The 24083-nt window shown below is 31.6% G+C and overlaps 1 protein-coding gene across 2 annotated transcripts in view; it reads right to left on the reverse strand.

The window, feature by feature from the left end:
* The window catches only part of LOC143067158 (neuroligin-4, X-linked-like), a 245086-nt gene that overhangs the window by 180888 nt on the left and 40115 nt on the right, over nt 1-24083 (reverse strand). The window contains exon 1 of one of the 2 annotated variants that reach the window (XM_076240223.1): nt 20998-21509. The exons of the other annotated variant lie outside the window; for it this stretch is intronic. Coding sequence (XP_076096338.1) covers nt 20998-21427 — 430 coding nt within the window. The 5' untranslated portion in view covers nt 21428-21509. Of the gene's footprint in view, nt 1-20997; nt 21510-24083 lie in introns of those variants that run through there. 2 annotated transcript variants of the gene reach the window in all.

A 24083-nucleotide genomic window follows, 5' to 3' on the forward strand; every position in this document is an offset into this window, starting at 1 on the left:
AATAGTGAAGTGACTATGTAGAAACTCGATTAAAACGAACCAAAAATATATCAAGTGTTACTTTTATATATACAAGGTATATATATAAAAGTTGTAGAATATGTATTGTACTTGCAATCAAGTTACATTTCAACATTATTATAGACATAAAATCTATCAACTTAACGTCATTCAAAATGCTTCCAGTTAATGTCTCACATATCATTTATTAATTTTCAAAAACTATCGTTACCAATATTTCAGCCAGTACTTACATATTACAGTGAACGGGAAATTTAGGATACCAATGGTACTAGAAAAAAGTATAATCACAAAAATACTGAACTCCGAAGAAAATTCAATCGGAAAGTCACTAATAACATGGCAAAATAAAATGACAAAACCCATCAAACGAATTGACAACAACTGTCATATTCCTGACTTCTTACAGGCATTTTCAAATGTAAACAATGGTTGATTGAACCTTGTTTTACAGCGCTAAACCTCTCACTCGTACGACAGTCTCACCAAATTCCGTTATATTTACAACGATGCGTGAACAAAACAAACATAATAAATAAAATAGTCAAAATTTGGGTACAGCAGTTATCATTGTGTTACAATGTTAAAACAAACAATTTCATATATAAAAAAAATCATACGTCACATAGGAAGAAATCTTGTCGTTCAATGTTTATTCAAAACAATTTTAAAATTTCTTATAGAGGACTGCTTCAAATCTTATGATTGCCTTCAGTATTGACACATATGGACAACTTTACAATCAATTCTATAACAAACAGGGTGATTTCAACTTCCCAATTATCAATTTCTTATTTCTCAGCAAAAACATACCGTCTGACCTATCGTGTATGGTGTTTACATATCTCAGGTGATACGTTAAATTCTGTAATTTAGGTACATTTCACAAATGTCTTATTTGTCAATATAGTCTAGTTACTCGTGTTTCGTCTTCAGTCTTTTTTTTTTTTAATGTTGTTTGTTATTTTAAGTGTGTTTACTGTGTCTTACATCATATTGCCTTGTATTACAGTTATTATTTTTATTTTCAAAATGTATCTAAAATGTTAAGAAATTAATTCAGTTGTATCATTTACATTACTTTAGTTTAAAGCTACTATATGCCCAGGATGTTTTCGTTTATACACAGAAAAAGGAAAATGATTAGAAAATACAAATTACAACACCATTACAAACACAATTTCATTTTAATGTTCTTGTCATTGTTTTGAAAATATTTAAAATAATACCATTATGTATTCAGCCTCAATTTCATATTCTTGCACGTGTCTACAATAAAACAAATCTATTTTATATTTTGAAATATACATATGATAATATTAACGTCAAAAAATACGTCACCTTTGGTAGCGTTGAAACATTCGTATGGCACCCAGTTTATTATTCGTTTGTTATGTACTGGTCTACTGTCGTACATTCATAGGATTTGTCCATTATTATTATGTGGTTTACATGTTCAAATGTACGATTATATTATTTGTTTGTGATTGTGAAATTATTGTAGACAAGTTTTTTTCCTGAGTATTCTTGCGTTTATTTGTAAAATACTCCTGTGAATTAATGTTGTCATTTTAGCGGTATTTTTAACATTGCCATTTATGCGAGAGATTTGGTTAGCCAAAAAAACAGGTTCAAGCCACCATTGTTTTTTAATGTCCTATACCAAGTCAGGACTATGGCAGTTGTTTTCAAAAAGTCTGTTTTATGTAAGTTGGCGCTAGATTTTGTTGCTGTTCATTGTTTTCTGTTATTTCATTGGTAAACGTTTATGTTTTTTTTCCTCGATTTTGGATTGTGACCCGGATTTGACTTTTGCTCAATCAATCTATGACTTTTTTAGAGCAGTATACTACTTGCTGTTGCCTTGATTTAATACTACCTCATTTTTGGTTTGAAATTACAAAAAAAAAAAATACAAAAGATTGGAATGATTGCAAATGAGGCAATCATCCACCAAAGACCAACGCCATACATTTGTTAAAGTAATTATGCAACCAATAAAAAAATAAAATGTAGCTTGGAATGTTTTATAACCAAGCGTTGTTCTCGAAGTCGACAAGGAATAATAAAGTATGAATAGAAGATCCTGTCGTCATAATGATAAAGCCTCTATCCGTCTATAGAAATTACAATAATAAACTTTAGCTCAATACAAATACTAAATCCTAGGTTTAGATAAAATAGAAGCAATCATATATAATTCAATTAAAGCAATCAGTAAGCGACCATGCAGGGACTATTTTATGAGATACTATGATATAATATGGGAGATTTATGTTATTTAATACACAATAACAGTATAAAAATATATCAAGAAAGAAAACCAAACAACAAATTACTTTTAAGTGACTGCCCTTTTATTCGATGATTTGAAAACGAAAAGTACATAACATAATCATTAATTAAAGTAACACATGTGTTAACATTGATTAGATATTATCCCAACAGGATAGTTAGTCAAAAAAGACCTAATGAGTTTCGTCTTCATTTATCAACAAAAGTCCTTAATTTATGTGTAAATAGCAAGGTCTTTTTTAACATCGAAAAACTACAACATTTGCCTCTACCTGATAAAGACAAGAATAAATAAACTGATTATACTTTCATGCGTCCTATTCCTCTTACGGTTTCTGCAATTATACATTGAGATTGGTCATTGAGCTTATCTCCCATCGTAATTTGTTAGAAACTAGGTAAAAATTAAAAATGTCAAGCGAACAATAAGAGATACACATTGTCAAAACAAAATAACTATCTGACAGAAAATTGAGTGCAAAGGAGCACACACCCATCTAGAAACGTAATAAACAGAATAAAGTTTAAGTTCCATCTTTAAAGTTACATTAAACAGGATTTCTTTTTTGAATTAAACTGTAGCAGTCAAATCGTATAAAACAGATTAATGTTTTATGTAGATACGTGATATACTTTGCGCAATCAATGCAAGTGTTGTTGATTTTCGATACAAATTGCTTAAATGATCAAAACCTGTATTGACAAACTGCCATAGAGAAATATTAATAAATCTAATTAATCAAAATTCATCTACATTTGACTTTTGACATTGATTCACATGGACATTTTACTACTCTCATTTAGGACAGTCGACAGCAAAAAAGTTTCCAAATGCTGTAAATAATTTTACTTAGTAAAGTTAAACGCACATGTTCAAAATTTAGTTAGTATGTTAAAGTTAAATGTCAGTCTAAGTAGCTAAACTCTGACTGTCAAGACACAGACAAACCAAGCAGATCTGGCGTGATTACCTTTGAGACAACTATCCATATGCTAAAGGAACAAAGATATGAACAATTACATAGACTATGCGGTCTCCGATGATTATAGGAAAATCCATACACTATATCCTGATATAAATGCCTCAGCATCACAAAATGTGAAACTATTCAAACAAACAAAACGCTACTGTCTAATTGAAACCACAACAGTGATCCTAATCGTGGCTTCTATTGAACTGCATGATGATTTCTGAAATCATGTATGTTTAATTACCAAATCCAGTAAAAATTGAAACAGCAGGATGTTATGCAGAGAAACATTTTCTTACACACAAACTACCTTCAAAATACATATTTTGTGTAACCCAAAATCTCAGTAGTATCAAATATTTACACTTCGATAGTTTCTATTCAGATGGTTTTAATAACCGTAAGACTTCTATTTCTTCTTACAGACATTCAATGATATGATAATTTTCTGATACGAGCTGTTAAGGAGTACTGAAATTTATTGTTCGACTAATAACCATGTTAAAGTATACTAAAATTGAAGCATGATATTTAAAAAGGATAGCCAAGTTCATAAGTCAAAGACAAACTGACAACTCCATATGAAAAAAGGTTATCCTGCGTCCAAAAGACGAACATTAGTCAACAAAACACAACAAATAAGTCTCGAATCTGAGCAACAACACCCCCACCCCCCTAAAAATATGAGGATGATCACAAGTGCTCCGCGAGGGTAAACATGTCCTGCTTACTTGTGGCATGCATGATGTTGCTGATTTTTGTATAAATTCGGTTGTAAGTATAGATTCGGTTATAAGTTTCAAAGAATATGAAAAAACAAAAGACTTGCCTTGACGAGGCATGGATAAATGATAAGGAAAGTCATGAAAATAAATTACCGATAAGGAGAGTCTCTATGTATTAAAGGGTTGAAGAGACATAGATAACCGATACGAAATCCATATATGTTTTAAGAATAGCCGAGACATATTACCAATAGGAAAAGCCATGTATCTATTAAAGTTTTGACGGGACGTAGATACCAGATCTTGTCTTGTCTGTATAAAGCGCATCCACACAGTAAATTATTTCCGATCGGCTGATATATGTAGCCGTCAGAGGCTGTATTGTATGTTATGAACTTTCACAGTAAGAAATATAAGGATGACAATATAAAACCATTGCTTATGAAATAACAATTTTAAGACGGTATTCCTTAACATTGAATCCAATAACAAAATAAAATAAGACTCTTCCAAAATGACCCTTTGCAAATGTTAGTACCCTGATTGCGAGTGAGAGATTGTAACCTGCTAAGATTTGATGTATTTAACAGATCAAGTCATTTCATGACACTCAAATAAAATGTTTTAAGAATATTAAAAGTAAAATAAAGAAAAAAATGAAACGTCTGTAAAATCTTGTTTATATAATCATGTAATCATTGACCTCAGTTTTGGTGTATTAAAATATGATAGTTGTTATCCATTAATTTGATGTGTTTGAGCTTTTGATTTTGTCATTTGATTAGGGACTTTCCCTTTTGAATTTTCCTCGGTATTTTTGTGATTTTACTTTTAACCAATCTGTTGCCTACTTAGGCCGTGTTCACATTGACCTAAACTCGTTGTTGTGTTAGTGTAACTCACACGTACACTAAACACAATTACGTTCCCATTGATAAAACTCAATGTTTACATGTAGTTTAAATCATGTTTTGTCTACATGCAGTCGATACTCAATGTAGGCCTTGTGTAGGTTAAGTGTACACAAAACTAGGCATTGAAAAAAATAATTTTACCATGTATATTTAAGGAAGAAACGATTTTTGAATAAAATTGGATGTTTATGACAATTACAGAAATATTTGTTTAAACTTGATACATTTATTTGTTATAAAAAAAACTTTACGTAGCTTTATTAACCCCTTATCAAAACTCAAAGCATTATCATTGCAAAAGACATTATTCATTTGAAAAGGTTTTCCTGAATCGAATGAGTGTACACAGAAATATTTGTCACTGAGCTTCACTCAAACAACGATTCATTTATAAATGCATTACTAAAAAAAGTGTGAGATAATTTTTTTTTGTCTAGTATCTCAGTTCCGTTAAAGCACACTTAGAAATATAATAAAAAAAATGCCTAATCCCTGTTGCAAAATACTCCTCGTAGAAGAAATAATATTTGAAAGAAAAAGAAAAAATAGAAATATATTGATCCTTAAAACATCACATTTTTTTTTTCTTCGTTTGTAAGCACGCTACTGCAGCCTACATTTTCGAGGGGGGGGGGAGGGGTGTCATGTTTTTTTTTTCTGCGCGAATGTTTTCATTCAGTTTAAATTATTATCGATGCTAACAAATTCAATATTTAACACCATAATGTATGGGGAAACTCTGAATTCAGATCTATCTTTTATCATCTGTAAGACCAGAATATTTTATATGAAATTGGGGATAAGAATATTTTTCAGGAAACACTCCATCCCCCCTTTTTTTTTAAAGTCAAATGATCGTTTCTTAACTGCTAGAAAAATTCTCCGAGAAATTTGTAATCGGTTTTACCAGAGACATATAATACTGTATTATATGTCTCTGGTTTTACGTAATGAACATTTAAATGACATATAGTTTACAAGTGTGAACAAATCTTATGTACAGGTAATTAAACAAGGTGTATAGATGTGAACAAATTCACGGCCGACACTCGGCTAACCGAGAGATTGGTCGGTTAATCTATATTGAGTATGCGGCTATATGGGCGGTTGGTCTGTTAATCGGGTTGGTTATACGTCTGTTAAGAGTAAAACGCACAATTTTATGTTAAACTCTGTTAAATATACAGATTTTTGCCATATTATAAGAACCAAATCAAAAATAGAAAAGTGTCTGACAAAATGATATCTATCATAGAACATTTTCCACCTGTAAAAACATTTCATAGTCTGCGCAATTTTCAGTAAAACTAAAAGGCGTCGCGCAAGTATGTAGTATTTATGCTTATACGCATAGCATTTTTTTTTTAATAAAAGGCGAAACAAACAATTTTAGACATCATTTAAAGGACACAAAATAGTACTTTGGTTCTAAAAAATAAATTGACATTGGTAAATATTTCATAATTGTAATATAACGTGAATACCACGTTTTAGTGAAAATTATGGAAATAAAGTCTGTTAATGGGTTGGACAATTACAATTGTGTCAGTTAAGAGTTATTTAGCCACAACAATAGTTGCTACCTTTATATTTTCCCATTGAAAAAGTTAAAGTCATATGAAACGAGTGACTGGTGAAAAATAATGTTTATCCAATTCTTGAACCAATGCATGTATATATCATAAACTTAGTCTTCTGTGCACGATTTTATCATTTTTTACGCAAATATATCGTATAATCGTCTTTTTTTCTCTCTGTCTGTTATGAGGTGAAAAAAATGGCAGCTATTTAATTGTCGTGTTGAAGCCGTAGTTTACCGATTGTCACATTATAGTAAACAATCAACAAAGAAGAATGGATACTGAGCACGTGTTTAACATGTACAATCAGATAATTGTTTATTTTACTGACAGATCCATGCGTATTGCGATGACCGGATTTTTACGAGGAGGGTCACGCTAAGGTCACTTTGCATACGGAAAATATGCCAGCGAATTGCTTCCTGCATGGAAGCAAACAATTAAAAAAAGTAAACTTCTTCTAAATGTGGACAAATTAAAGAATTTTCTTCAGAAAAAGTATATGTACATCAATTTTATAATGAACACTATCCATTTAGTTATAAAAAAAACATATGCATAATTTTTTTTAATTTGAGGTTACATATGACTTTAAGAATGAAATCTTCTTGAGTAAAAAAAAATGACAATACGGTGCAACAGTATCCTTCTAGTAAGGGCATTTTTATTTTGTCTTTCTTTGCATTTTATTGAAGGGTGTGTCACCTCAATATAGCGTGATATGGATTGGCCGCTGGAATATAAATGAATTTATTATTAACGTTTTCAATCAGCCTTAATTTTTGTGTCTGTTCAAAGTAGCAGGTTCTAAAATCCGACTGAAAGTCACTGGACGTTAAAACCTAATTCGTCAGCATCATTCAATTGGTTCTTTTCTTCTGTTACTTAACTTTTTGTGATAATGCGGCGTTAAGCAACCACCAATCAATCAATCAATCAATCTATTACTTAATCATATGTTGTTTACAAATCATTCTAAAGAAGTAAATGGAAAGGAGCGAATGCAACTACATTTGGTTATCTTAAGTTTTAATTCATATTATTCCGTTTAGTTCCTTTCTACATAAGTGCAGAGGAGAACTGCAGTTGTCCGCATGTAAACTTCTAACATTTGTCACCAATTTGAGTACATCGCAATCCGTTACTGTTTCAACACCCAGGGGTGTTTCATGTCTGTATTCTTAAACAATTATTATTTTTTCTCTCTTTTTTAGCATTGCATCACTCACTACTGTCCTTATCTATTATTCTATATTCTGCGTCTCCATCCAAATTATCGTGTATACCATGAGAGTCCGGATTGGGGGTGTTGTTTATTTCTGTATTCTTTAAATTGTTATGTCACTTTTCTCTACATTTTATTAATCTTACTCATTATTCTTTCTCTATTCTTTATTTTTTTAGCATCCCAATATATTTTACTTACTGATGTTTAGTTACATTACGACGTGTATCTCTAATTTATGTACTGGTTACCAATGTAACAATTGGTGTCATTCATGACAATTAAACAAAATTCACATGGTATATGCGACCATTCTTGGATGAAATTAATATTACTTTAATATTACACTTTTGGAAACAATTTTTATCACTTTTCAATTTCCATTTCCTAAATTGCTCATTGTTCCTGTGTTGTTTCCGTATATTTTATGTTTCATTGTTCATGTGTTGTTTCCGTATATTATAGCCGCTCGTCTAGAGCTTACCCATTTGATACGATAACACCCCATATAGCAATAAAGTTATACTTGTATTGCCATTCATAACTCTTAACAGACCAATTAACAGACCGGGTTTTATACATCCGACCCATTAACAGACCAGGTTTTAAATAAAAATTGATTAATGTCACCAAAATACAGATTTACGTGTAGATTTTTCACACAATGATATTAATATGGTTAACAAACATAATGCCTGTCTTTTTTCGATGTTCAAAATATCGCATGCAAGTAAATTCAACCAACGTGTCATTTTGTGTACACTTTGTGTACATTTTGTGTGTGTAAAATATGTATAAATTTATTGATGAGTAACCCGCCTTTTCGTTTTATAGATCGTACATCGAAGCTAGAAAAATAATAATTACACCGCATGATTCAGTATATTGAATCATGAATAATGTTTATGATAAAAATATATTTAAAAAGTTATACAATGAATCATGCTGAACTTTCAATGATTTTCTCGATAACACCTGATTAACAGACTTTAGCCAACCCGATTAACAGACCAACCGCCGATATAGCCGCATACTCAATATAGATTAACCGACCAATCTCTCGGTTAGCCGAGTGTCGGCCGTGAAATTTAATGTGAAACCAGTGTGCATTACGGTAAACTAATTGTAAACATGTTTACTGTACATGGCGTTTGGTGTGAACACGGCCTTAGTGATGAAAAGGGAAACACAAATTAATGGTTTACGGTTTAAAACCCTATAATTGTACGAAAAAATCTAAAGGTTTGAAATTAGAGATATGATGATTTTGAGATAGATTTAAGAAATTATTTAATTTGCTAACGTTGTACAGATGTTAACATATTTTGAAAGAATCTAATCAGCAATATTTGAGAGAATAAAAGAAAAAAAAAACTTTTTTTCTTCGATTTTCAGTTATAGTAAACACGAGCCATAGTTGTTTGCAAATTTATCAAAATCCATGACATTACCCATTTACTGTAACTTGACCTTAAATCATATTTTGTATTTAGTTCAATATGAAGAAACCCACTTTTGAATAAATAAGACACCAAACATAAGTTCAAACAGTTATGGTTAACTACATGTTTATCAAAACAAATATGCCCATAAATATTGCGAATCTCTCTATTAAACTGAATCGAACATGAACAAGTCTTTATATTGTGATATTCTGTACAAATTACGATATTATTGTCAGGTCATTAAAGATGGCATTTTTTGGAATTCATATTGATCCACTCAGATGTCTCTTTATTTCAGAAAAAACGCATTTATTCTAAAACCAGTTGTTGTTATGATAAGGGGTATGTTCCTCTCGTATATCGAATGACGATATGATAATAAACCACAAATAGAAGGATTGTGTTTGATTTTTATATGACATAACCTTGCAATCAGTTCAAAAGAGGTATGGAGCTGGCATGTCAGTAACTGATAGTAGTATTTTGTTAATATATGTTGATCATTGTCATGTGGAATTTTGTGCTGCTGTTGTGATTACATGTTTTCAAAGCTTGTACACAGGATAAAAAAGGGTGTAAATTTAATTGGTAAACTACCATGATTATGTTCTTATATGCAATTAAACATTATGTGATTTTTTTTTATAGTACTGGACATCAAAAAACTTAAAAACAAACGAAAAAGTATTTCTTTATTGATAAAGATTTAAGTTCTGCACAATTTTTTTAAAAGTACAAATAATACAAAGACTAATAGGGGAAATTGTGGTATTACACCTATATGCTTCGGAGTTTAGTGTGACGTCCATTTTCGCTGAAGTAGAATACATTATTGTTAAGCGGTCAACTGAAGCATGTCCCTTTGTTATGTTAAAGATACATTAATGGCCTTAGGCTATTTTCTGCTTCCAGAATTTTGGGCAGTCGCACTTGAATTTTTGCTGAGTTTCATATATGACAGTTAATAGGTATGCATGAATTGCACTGTGTGTCTCTTTAGATGGTATTAAAATAATGTAATACATTTATAATGCCTATATAAAATGCGTAATACCGATCAAGTCAACAATACAGTCGTCTAAAACAGTTTGTACACTGTATCAATGAGATACTATCATTCATTGATTCCTTAGAGGACGACCCTCTAAATAACTATTGGTCTATCAATCAAGTAATCGTATGGATGTTTTACTTCTTTTAATGTTTTAGTTGATCCTTTTTGACGAATACAAAACATATGTCTTTATATTAGAATATAAAGATAACAAAACTATTGACATTGAAAAAATTATTTTTGCTTCCATTCATACATATACATAGCTTGCTTGGTAGCGTCTTTTGAATGATTATTTGTACTTTATACATAATCTGCTAAAAAAAACTTGCGAGGTTTGGCATGCCACAAAACCAGGTTCAACCCACCATTGTTTCCTTTAAAAAATGTCCTGTACCAAGTCAGGAAAATGGCCATTATTATAACATAGTTCGTTTCTGTGTGTGTAACATTTTTACGTTGTGTTTCCGTACGTTGTGTCGTTTGATTTCTCCTATATTTGAGTGTGAATTCACATTACTATAAGACCTGTCACGGTACTTTTCTATCCCAAATTCATGTATTTGGTTTTGATGTTATATTGCTTATTCTCATCGGATTTTGTATAATGCTTAGTCCGTTGCTATGTTTGTTACATTTGAATGTTGTGTCGTTGTTCTCCTCTTATATTTAATGCGTTTCTCTCAGTTTTAGTTTGTTTTCCCCGATTTTGTTTTTTGTCCATAGATTTACGATTTTTGAACAGCGGTATACTACTGTTGCCTTTATTTATATCGTTCCTATTATGAAAATAATTTGATTGAAGATCTATACTTGTGGTATCATTCTATTTGTGCAACAACGGAGTGAGGCTTGGTCTAATTTACTTTGTCTACTGACGAACAGATTGACTAGATAATGTAAATCATACATTGAACGGTCACATGCATCTCATGGCATAGTCGCATGGTATTTTTTAGGATGAATACTCACTTTTGATGAACATCATTTCGCTCTATTGTAGTTAAAAACAGGTCAAAATGCTTTATTATGTTTTCCACATTTAAATTCGAATTTCATGAGAAATTTTGTCTAGGTGTTATACAAGATTATGTTGCTAAACCATTTAATAGTATTTCTTACAAGCAGTTTAAGTCTTTTAAGCTTGTTTTTGGTGTGAAATTAAAATAAAAAACCTTTAAAAAAAATGTGTGTTGGACATTAAGAATCAGTCAAGTTTTGGATTGCCTCGAGTCAAATGTATGTCCTGTTTTTGTCCTCTCAGTGCTCACTCTTTGTTACTGTTAGGAGAATGATACGAACAGTCTTATACAATTGACACCTAAACCATCACATTATATAGTTATATCTTGAGACAATTGATAGTGATTCTCTTATGTGCACTGGTTTGTTTGACAGTAATAATAAATCTATTTATATTTCAGACATTTCCGGTGCACTTTCAGCGCATAATTATAAGCAATATTTGTAAAGACTGGGTCATTTAAATTTGAGCGCAATAGTGGTTCTTGAATTGAACAAAAGAATCGACTAATGCTACTATAAATATAATCGGTGCCTAGATATAACACTTCACTGTGACAGGAAAGACGATAGTTTATAACAAAGATTTACTCACCTATTGTTGGAATATACAGATTCATAAATAAACAATCCTCTGTTTGAAAAACAATGAATTGAGATTTACGTTGCATACGTTCTATGTATAGCAACGGGAATTGCTGAACCAATTTCCCTTCGTGCAAAAGAAGTTGCTTGCAAACTCCATAATTACGTTTACTTGTGAACACACTAATCTGTTTATCTGACCATGCTTGTTGTTTATGAGGAGGACAAAATCGTCCCTTTTTAGCAAAGACTGAAGCAAATGGTAATTCCTTAAATATTTGTACAGGTCGCAGTTTGATATTCCTAAAAGTTATAAGCATACCCATTAAATCGCCATAATTGTTTTTGAACCGTCTAGGTTCTATACTTTTAAATCCAGTAAAATCAGCTGAGGAATATTGGATCATCTGTAGTAGTAAATATGTTAGCCTTGTCCACAGCAAGAATTTCATGTTGTCAATCTAACGCCACTGTTTATTGAAAACACTTGTTAAACCCTGTGTAATAGTGTATTGATTAGATTTAGATAACTTAAGAAGTCAATGACACTTTGTTTATTAAATATCTGCTGACTCTGTAAGGATATGAAATAATAGCACTGACGACTCTGTAAGGATGCGAAATAATAACACTGCTAACAAAATACCAGTTCCTTTACCATTAACACACCAGTGGTCTACCATTGTCACACCATTTTGAAGGATTTACAGTATAAACAACAGACAAACAAACGCATTAGTTTCGCTGTTGGCATTAGACGTATTGCCGTATTCGATAAAATGTCAAATCCCTCAAATATAACAAACAATATAAAACAGAAATGGAGTTATTTAGTCAAATTATTTCTCCTTTGAATTGTGTTATATCGCCATGTTTAAAGATCGATTTTCCCCCGAGTTAATATAAGAAACATGCCTTGTATTAACAGGAAAACATGGGCTTTCCTCAATTTTGCATCATTTTTACTTTTATCTTTTACAGTTACTGAATTAGTGTCTAAGACAAAGACGAAAGGCATGGCTTAGCACATAATCAGACACAACTAAGAAATGAGATTTTAAGTAGAAATCAATTATAAATCTCCAAAGGTTCTCTAGTGGGTTGTATTACATTACAATAATGGCTTCAGCTATTTTATTTCCTTGTATTACATATATTCCGTGGATAACAATTACCCTTATAAGGATTAATTATGTTCTAGTTCTACAAATGGATATATACGTAGACATGAAACAAATCCTTAGTTTGAAGTTGGTATAACAAACAAGAAGAATTCGTTATAAATATCGGAATACTAAGATATACCAACTACATCCCGACTATTCATTAGGAAATGATTTATTACACACTTCTTAAAACCTTTGACTCAAGGAAACATTGGCTAATCCGTTTGAGGTACCATTTGTTTGCCATTGATTGAGTTATTCTAACAGTAAAAGTCAATTTTACCCACTTGTTATATCGGGGTCTTTTTTAAAATGTGATATTTGAATAGACTGCAATACAGCATTGACACGAGTAAACATTGGTTAATCTTATTGTACGGCTATTCGTTGGCGAGTTTATTTCCAGAACAGATCATTTTCTTCGCACTTGTTAATGTGTAAAACAATGAGTATTCTGTTTACAGCTTCAATTTCACTCAGGGAGGAATTAACAAACAAATATGACCTAACAACGTTAGGTTGATTTTCTATGCACTTTATATATATAAAGTAAAATAAAGATATACTGAACTTAGAGGAAAACTCATAAAAAAAAGTTCCTAATCAAATGGCAGAATCAAAAGCTCACAAACGTCAAACGAATAGATAAATAAATGGACATCAGTAAAGTGCCTAGAAAAACAACTTATAATTGTATATGTCTGTCCGTTTCAAGTCATGAATATGACAGTGGTTTTCCATTCGTTTGATGAGTTTGAGATTATCATTTTGACATTTGATAAGGAATTTCCGTTTTGAATTTGCCATTAAGTTCGATATTTTTGCTAATTATTTTTATTAAGATAGATATGATTCTTTATTTGCTCATATGTCATCCTTTTTAACCAGGTTTACTTTTATAAACTTATATATATATATATATATATATACTCAACAAATATATATATATATATATATACTCAACAAATACGTTTGTTAAATAGTTTCATAAAGAGTCCAATCTTAGTTTCCAGTATCTTGTTATGTTCCACTAATTACCCAAATTAGTAAACAGCTATTATTTTTAAATACTAAAGTTTTGTGCATTTTTAATTTTTTCTATACAATTTTGAATACTTCATTTTATTGCCTTTAGTAAAAAAAATAATTTCAATTTTTTCGGTAATTATTTTATTTTCATTTACATTAACATTTAAAAAAAATTAATAGAAATTTAATATAATTTGTAAAAAGAAAACCCTAAAACTCTTAAGAAACAATTCAAACCAAAATATTTTTGGTAAAAGAATCTCATATCAAAAGACTTTTTAGATAATAAATATGTTTCTAAAAATGCCATAATATACTTCTTCGTACACAGACACTCGTACGTCTGTATCCATATAAATGATAAGTGATTTGTTAGAAGCATAAATTGTAAAAATTTCCGTTTATATATTTTTTACATAATTCTTTTCTTAAAAGTTAAACATGACAAAATACAATTGATTAACAAAAAGATTTCCATTAATTCTTAAAACACGTTTCATTTTTTGCTAACACCAATTGAGGATAAGGTTTTATCCTTACAAATTGATTTGTGTAATATTTCAGTTGAAAATATTGAAGAATCCATGAAGTTCTCTATCCAAGTCAATTTATGTCTAGGAATATTCACGATATTCTTAATTGAACTTAAGGACATTTGAAGCCAATCTTATTATTCTTTTTCTCCAAAATATCAATTTCTGCTATCCAATTAGTCTTCGATATTATGTGTTGCACAAGAAAATGTTGAGAGCACCTGTGTCACCTACATTTGTACACTATCATTCATTCGACTTAATTTTCGAGGTATGTTAACAATACTACTGTACACATTTGGATGCTTCCTTTAATTGAAGAAAAACAAACTTTAAAAAAAAAAGATAATTAAGCATCCATAGTTTGATACTTTGACATGTTTCGGTCTTATACATTGGCCTTCAAATATTTGGCTTTTAGTGTTCCTGATGAACCTGAATCTAGTAAAAAGCTTCGGATGCATAAATATAATTTGATGTTGTTTTCCTTTTCTATATTGTATTTGGTCAGCAACACCCACGTCGTGGTGTTTTGATTTTTTTAAATTTCACATTTAAAGTGATTGGAACAGTACAGCTTAATGTGTTTTCATTGTCTATGTACAAATATTCATAGAAACATTTTTAAAACAACTAACAATAACTTGATAACCTTCTTAGTTTCCTGTTTTAGGCATTGAATATAATTATAAGATAAGAAGTTATGTATGTTAAACCATACGAGTAGTGGGACCGTACGCGTACGGTCTGGATCGTGTACGTATACTCGTACGGTCCGACATTACGCGTTCGGTCGGACCGTATAATTATACGCGTACGGTCCTGTTGACCATATATGTTTTGGGATCATATGGGTTAAATCTGAACAAACATTTATCAAAATCTTAATTTTTAGTTATACAAATTGGTATTATTACAGTTAGATGGATAAAGTGAATAAGCGAACAATTGACTAAATATTTGTTTATTTGTATATTCGTGAATCCTATTTTTTTACTCAAGGTGACACTGGCCTCCGCAAAGAACGTCATATTTTTTTTTACATTAACATGTTTTGTTCATGCATGTTCCTTTGCATATGCATTTTTAGCTCACCTGGCCCGAAGGGCCAAGTGAGCTTTTCCCATCACTTTGCGTCCGGCGTCCGTCGTCCTGCGTCCGTCGTCGTCCTGCGTCCGTCGTCGTTAACTTTTACAAAAATCTTCTCCTCTGAAACTACTAAGCCAAATTTAATCAAACTTGGCCACAATCATCATTGGGGTATCTAGTTTAAAAAATGTGTCCGGTGACCCCGCCAACCAACCAAGATGGCCGCCATGGCTAAAAATAGAACATAGGGGTAAAATGCAGTTTTTGGCTTATAACTCAAAAACCAAAGCATTTAGAGCAAATCTGACATGGGGTAAAATTGTTTATCAGGTCAAGATCTATCTGCCCAGAAATTTTCAGATGAATCGGACAACCTGTTGATGGGTTACTGCCCCTGAATTGGTAATTTTATGGAAATTTTGCTGTTTTTGGTTATTATCTTGAATTTTATTATAGATAGAGATAAACTGTAAACAGCAATAATGTTCAGCAAAGTAAGATTTACAAATAAGTCAACATGACCGAAATGGTCAGTTGACCCCTTAAGGAGTTATTGCCCTTTATAGTCAATTTTTAACCATTTTTCGTAAATCTTAGTAATCTTTTACAAAAATCTTCTCCTCTGAAACTACTGGGCTAAATTAATCCAAACTTGGCCACAATCATCTTTGGGGTATCTAGTTTAAAAAATGTGTCCGGTGACCCGGCCAATCATCCAAGATGGCCGCCACGGCTAAAAATAGAACATAGGGGTAAAATGCAGTTTTTGGCTTATAACTCAAAAACCAAAGCATTTAGAGCAAATCTGACATGGGGTAGAATTGTTAAACAGGTGAAGATCTATCTGCCCTAAAATTTTCAGATGAATCGGATAACCCGTTGTTGGGTTGCTGCCCCTAAATTAGTAATTTTAAGGAAATTTTGCTGTTTTTGGTTATTATCTTGAATATTATTATAGATAGAGATAAACAGTAAACAGCAATAATGTTCAGCAAAGTAAGATTTACAAATAAGTCAACATGACTGAAATGGTCAGTTGACCCCTTTAGGAGTTATTGCCCTTTATAGTCAATTTTTAACCATTTTTCGTAAATCTTAGTAATATTTTACAAAAATCTTCTCCTCTGAAACTACTGGGCCAAATTAATCCAAACTTGGCCACAATCATCTTTTGGGTTAGTATTTTGAAAAATGTGTCCGGTGACCCGGCCATCAAACCAAGATGGCCGCCATGGCTAAAAATAGAACGTGGGGTAAAATGCAGTTTTTGGCTTATAACTCAAAACCCAAAGCATTTAGAACAAATCTGACATGGGGGTAAAATTGTTTATCAGTTCAAGATCTATCTACCCTGAAATTTTCAGATGAATCGGACAACCCGTTGTTGGGTTGCTGGCCCTGAATTAGTAATTTTAAGGAAATTTTTCTTTTTTTGGTTATTATCATGAATATTATTATAGACAGAGATAAACTGTAAACAGCAATAATGTTCACCAAAGTAAGATTTACAAATAAGTCAACATGACTGAAATGGTCAGTTGACCCCTTTAGGAGTTATTGCCCTTTATAGTCAATTTTTAACCATTTTTCGTAAATCTTAGTAATCTTTTACAAAAATCTTCTCCTCTGAAACTACTGGGCCAAATTAATCCAAACTTGGCCACAATCATCTTTTGGGTTAGTAGTTTGAAAAATGTGTCCGGTGATCCGGCCATCCAACCAAGATGGCCGCTATGGCTAAAAATAGAACATGGGGTAAAATGCAGTTTTTGGCTTATAACTCTAAACCCAAAGCATTTAGAGCAAATCTGACATGGGGTAAAATTGTTTATCAGGTCAACATTTATCTGCTCTGAAATTTTTAGATGAATCGGACAACCCGTTGTTGGGTTGCTGACCCTGAATTGTTAGTTTTAAGGAAATTTTGCTGTTTTTGGTCATTATCTTGAATATTATTATTGATAGAGATAAACTGTAAACAACAATAATGTTCAGCAAAGTAAGATTTACAAATTAGTCAACATCCCTTATGAGTTATTGTTCTTTATAGTCAATTTTTAACAATTTTCATAAAATTTGTAAATTTTTACTAACATTTTCCACTGAAACTAATGGGCCAAGTTCATTATAGATAGAGATAATTTTAAGCAGCAAGAATGTTCAGTAAAGTAAGATGTACAAACACATCACCATCACCAAAACACAATTTTGTCATGAATCCATCTGCTTCCTTTAATATTCACATAGACCAAGGTGAGCGACACAGGCTCTTTAGAGCCTCTAGTTTGGTAAAGTTCCTAAATATTTTAAAACTATTGTCCTCCCACTCTATGTTTACTTACGATTACTTTAATTTCAATGAGCATACTGGGCTGCAATTAATGAATTTACTGACATGCTAATTACAGGAGATTAACAGATTAAATAAGCGTGATTTTCTTAAATAGTTATAATATTAAAAGTTTTTATTTGAATTACTATTGAATTTTTTATATTAATTTGAGATATAAGTTATGTTGATCTGTTATATACATTTGCATCTAATAAGCTTGACCATCTTCTTAATATTAGTCAGGCCGTACGCGAACCGTCCGACTGTATGCGTATTTCGAAAAAAGTACGTATACCTTTCAGACCGAACGCGTATGGTTCAAATACTCATACGGTTTGGAACATCTACATTGCAATAGCAATTACCTATCAGTTGTGATATATTATCCCCGTTATTTTTACTTCTCCGCTAACTCTGATTTCTATGACAATTACCAACATGACTGATGACCATATGATATCCCCAATGATGCCAAGCTATATGGCTAACTTAAATGATAAAGTGGTCTTCAAAACGTCAAGAAATCAAATGGATTGACGAAGTAGTATTCTGATACAGAAATTCACTGCGTCTGTAATACATCATTTTCTATAAAAGGCGTCTGTTTCCTATTATTGTCAATATCAAAGAATATTCCCAACAACAATTTCTTGAATGCCATGAAGGGATGATAGAGGATATTAAGTTCCTGACTACAACATAGGTTGAGGATAATTACTGACCTTTGCTGATTTAGTCTGGTCATCCGGGGATTCCAGACTTTTCAATATTGCTCTGTCATTATTTTCATTTATTTTTTCCAGTTTCCATTAGAGCAGTTATTAATAACTAATCAGTAAATACAATAATACAAGATATGTTTTCCTTGGTATATAAACGTGATCAAAGGTTAACTTATCTTTCTGTGAACGAACTGTATGATAAACCAGCATACATTCTAATACTTATGAATTACTAAATAAAATTGAAGATTTTATTACGTTAAACAACGAATATCACATAATATGCTTTACATAATTTGGAAGTCTGCTAAAGTTGACTAATAGATTTTTCAGATATATCGATTTGTATGGTGTTATTTTTTATATAAATATATTTTCAACATTAAATAGTTACATAAATGTAAAACTACCAGATAGAGAACTATAACAACCATTAAATGTAAGTATGTGTTTTATATATTGCATCGTATGGTTTGATACTGACGTGTTTACAAAGATATAACATCAGAAGAGAATATATGAAATGCTAAAAATTATAATACGCTAAAAAGGCATGTGTTTTGCAATCTTCTTAGTTATTTATTAAAGAGACAGGAAACCGACGACATAATAAAAATGTAAATGAATTCAGTGAAGATGTACCAATAACAAATCTTTGAACTAATTTTCAAGTTATCTGTTTGTCTAATTTATTTACCAAGGAAAAGCGGAACAGGTCTACACTAGAGCCCACGTTTGAAACCCTTTCCGTGCTTGGTTATAAGCAATACAAATGAATGTAATTACAACAGACATCGCAGAAAACTAACGAAAGATCCACAATATTTTTCATACTGAATAGCAAAGTTTGGAAGCAGGCCCATTGAAAGGTTTTTAAATTAAGATTGTCTTTTATACGTGTATGATGAAAAATGATTGGCGGATCCCCCGTGGTCTTAGATCAGTATCTGCAAATTGGTGTATCCTTATGGTCTGAGAAAATAAATTGATTAAATGCAAATTGTTTGATACAAGGACTTTGTGACCTTAAAATCCATCACACATCCAAAATGGCATTACGGAAGTTATTTGATGATTTATTAATACGACCGTAAATGTATAAATATAATTTACTATAGAAAAGTAGGATAAATCAGTGAAGATACTTTCATTAACACCAAACAAAGTCATAGTAAAACAGCACAAAGAAAATATTTATATAGTAAAACAAATCTGGATGTGATCGACAATTCATCTCATGGCTTAATAGACACTGTTTTATCTGTAAATTGTTCTATTATTGAAGGATGAAAACCTATCCCACATGATCAGTAAGCACTCAATATGAAATTTACTTAATATTCACATCATGTTGTTGGTTCATATTCACAAACAAGGGGGATTTAGATTATGGATAAATTTGCTTCAATAATTGTGAAAAACAATCCTCAAAACATCAAAACTACAATGTGTACTCTAATGTTCAATGGAAAGGACTGCAAGAATCATTTGGTCAGTACCAAGAAATTTAGACGAAAAACGTATGCCACAGATGTATTCAAAGAATGGAAATAATTACAAATGACAACATATTTGTATATTCTTCAGTTTTGAAACTGTAAGGTAAATTCTCTGTAAACAAAATGAAAACATAGTGACCATTGTCCGTATTCGTTTATTAAAAAAAAGGAACAGAAATTGACATAATAGCAACAGAAGAATAGAAATAAAAACCTAGAGGAAATCGTAGTATTGAGCGGTACCAGTGACCATTTCGTGTTTAGTAACCGAACAGTGGTGTTACCAGTTGCTGTTGAAACACAGAGATATTGAAACAATCATTTGAAGAATGTCAGGCGGTTTACACATATATACAGTTGATAGTATATTGCCTTCAAAATTTACTTCTTATTTTATGTCACCTCGCGCTAACTTGACGATAATTTCAAGTATGTCATGCGGTTTAAATAAAGTTATATTAAATAGGTTGGAAATAGCTCTTAATTTCAATATTTGTACTGTAGTAATAAATTTGTAAAACAGAATTTTGATCATCCGATCCTAGCCTATTCCCAAAGATCAAGAAAATTTAATTATGACATAGGATCAAACTTTATTGATTGAACAGAACTCCTCTGAATTGAAATTGATTTCTCTGATGAATTCCAATGTACCAGCGCCTATAGCTGTAAAATTATTATAAGACGGTATAATTGCTAAGATATTGTTTTCGATCTTCTGAAATATCAAGTGTGTCATTTGAATTGAATTAGCAAAGAATTATATTTGCATGAATTAAAATTGCTTACCTCTGAAAGGAATGTATAGATTCAAACTTAAACAATCTTCACGTTGTTGAAAGAAATACATTTGCAACATTTCAGAATCCTTTTCCATAATGTTTCCTTTGGGTATATTTGTATCCGATAAATTCTTTTGAGGGCATATACCCCGATAATTTACATTTGTAAAGATCCTTATACCTAGCCATTTTTCTAGTGAATTGATAGGTGGCATAAACTGTAACATTTTACGCCTAGTCCAAGCATACTGTAGTCCACTGATAACCTCTACCGGACCTAACTGTGCATCTTGAAACTGAATAAGCATCCCTTTCAAACGCCCATATCGAGTTAAATACATTCGGGGTTCCAAAACACAATGACCGTAAAATATTCCAAGAAGAATAACGAATACTATATTATACGATTGAAGAAATCGTTTTTCAGTAAGTTCCATATTTGATAGAGGCAGTTGATTGATATATAAATCTTGGTGTTTCAATATACTAAGTATTCAAGCTTGCTCCAAAACTAACATATTTGATATGTCGTTATATTTTAGCAAATAAGACAATTATTAATAATCATGGTCTTTCTGTGAAACTCCACTCAATCAATTGTTTCCTCAAAGTTGATCAACCTTTTTAGCGCCAAAGATTGACTTTGATAATAACAGTCTTGCTGTGTGTTGCGTTTAGCAATTTTTCTCTATTAAAGGTTAAATGACTTGAGATGTAACTTTGTATATTTGTGATATTATATTAAAGTAAATATAAAGGAAGCGTAGCCATTAAGATATTCTATTTATCGATTATTATCTAGCAGCAGGGAATTATCGGAGTTTTAACCTTCATAATTTGGTTAAAGCATTTGGTGAGATACGATGACCGAAAGTACACAAAGAAAGTAGTAAAACATGAACAACCTGAGTATAATAACAGACGTAGAATTCATAATGGAAAATAATTGTAACTATTTAATCGTACAGATGGACAAAAAATGATCAATAAAAATTTAGAAAAACAACTATTAAAGACCTTCATCCCGATGATAAAATACAAACTTAAACAATACTGTAAACACAGGACTAATTACAATTGAATATAACAGAAATCCTTCAAATCGGAAAGATTTATGGAGTATTTGACATTAAAAAAGCTTTTATTCTAATTAGTTTCAATAATGTGAACTTATTGTACCACATTGTTATAAAGTGCAAGAGAAGCGAGAGTACTATGTTTTATTTACATTTCTAAAAGTATTAACCCTTTTTGCACTAAAGTTTTTCCAATAAATACATATGACTGTAAAAATGTTCATAAGATAAATCTTATTCATTTGAAGTTTTGATAAAAGATGGCTCATAGTGTAATCGTACTGATACTAAGATAAGTACTCCGTTAGAAAAGTGACAGTTGCGACAGTTTACTACATTGTCATGTGCCGTGTACAGAATGATTGGTATAAAGTACTACATTGTCATGTGCCGTGTACAGAATGATTGGTATAAAGTACTACATTGTCATGTGCCGTGTACAGAATGATTGGTATAAAGTACTACATTGTCATGTGCCGTGTACAGAATGATTGGTATAAAGTACTACATTGTCATGTGCCGTGTACAGAATGATTGGTATAAAGTACTACATTGTCATGTGCCGTGTACAGAATGATTGGTATAAAGTACTACATTGTCATGTGCCGTGTACAGAATGATTGGTATAAAGTACTACATTGTCATGCCGTGTACAGAATGATTGGTATAAAGTACTACATTGTCATGTGCCGTGTACAGAATGATTGGTATAAAGTACTACATTGTCATGTGCCGTGTACAGAATGATTGGTATAAAGTACTACATTGTCATGCCGTGTACAGAATGATTGGTATAAAGTACTACATTGTCATGTTCCGTGTACAGAATGATTGGTATAAAGTACTACATTGTCATGCTGTGTACAGAATGATTGGTATAAAGTACTACATTGTTATGTGCCGTGTACAGAATGATTGGTATAAAGTACTACATTGTCATGTGCCGTGTACAGAATGATTGGTATAAATTACTACATTGTCATGTGCCGTGTACAGAATGATTGGTATAAAGTACTACATTGTCATGCCGTGTACAGAATGATTGGTATAAAGTACTACATTGTCATGTGCCGTGTACAGAATGATTGGTATAAAGTACTACATTGTCATGTGCCGTGTACAGAATGATTGGTATAAAGTACTACATTGTCATGCCGTGTACAGAATGATTGGTATAAAGTACTACATTGTCATGTGCCGTGTACAGAATGATTGGTATAAAGTACTACATTGTCATGTTCCGTGTACAGAATGATTGGTATAAAGTACTACATTGTCATGTGCCGTGTACAGAATGATTGGTATAAAGTACTACATTGTCATGCCGTGTACAGAATGATTGGTATAAAGTACTACATTGTCATGCCGTGTACAGAATGATTGGTATAAAGTACTACATTGTCATGCCGTGTACAGAATGATTGGTATAAAGTACTACATTGTTATGTGCCGTGTACAGAATGATTGGTATAAAGTACTACATTGTCATGCCGTGTACAGAATGATTGGTATAAAGTACTACATTGTCATGTTCCGTGTACAGAATGATTGGTATAAAGTACTACATTGTCATGCTGTGTACAGAATGATTGGTATAAAGTACTACATTGTTATGTGCCGTGTACAGAATGATTGGTATAAAGTACTACATTGTCATGTGCCGTGTACAGAATGATTGGTATAAATTACTACATTGTCATGTGCCGTGTACAGAATGATTGGTATAAAGTACTACATTGTCATGCCGTGTACAGAATGATTGGTATAAAGTACTACATTGTCATGTGCCGTGTACAGAATGATTGGTATAAAGTACTACATTGTCATGTGCCGTGTACAGAATGATTGGTATAAAGTACTACATTGTCATGCCGTGTACAGAATGATTGGTATAAAGTACTACATTGTCATGTGCCGTGTACAGAATGATTGGTATAAAGTACTACATTGTCATGTTCCGTGTACAGAATGATTGGTATAAAGTACTACATTGTCATGTGCCGTGTACAGAATGATT

The sequence above is a fragment of the Mytilus galloprovincialis genome, chromosome 3 (assembly GCF_965363235.1).
Source record: "Mytilus galloprovincialis chromosome 3, xbMytGall1.hap1.1, whole genome shotgun sequence".
NCBI lineage: Eukaryota > Metazoa > Mollusca > Bivalvia > Mytilida > Mytilidae > Mytilus > Mytilus galloprovincialis.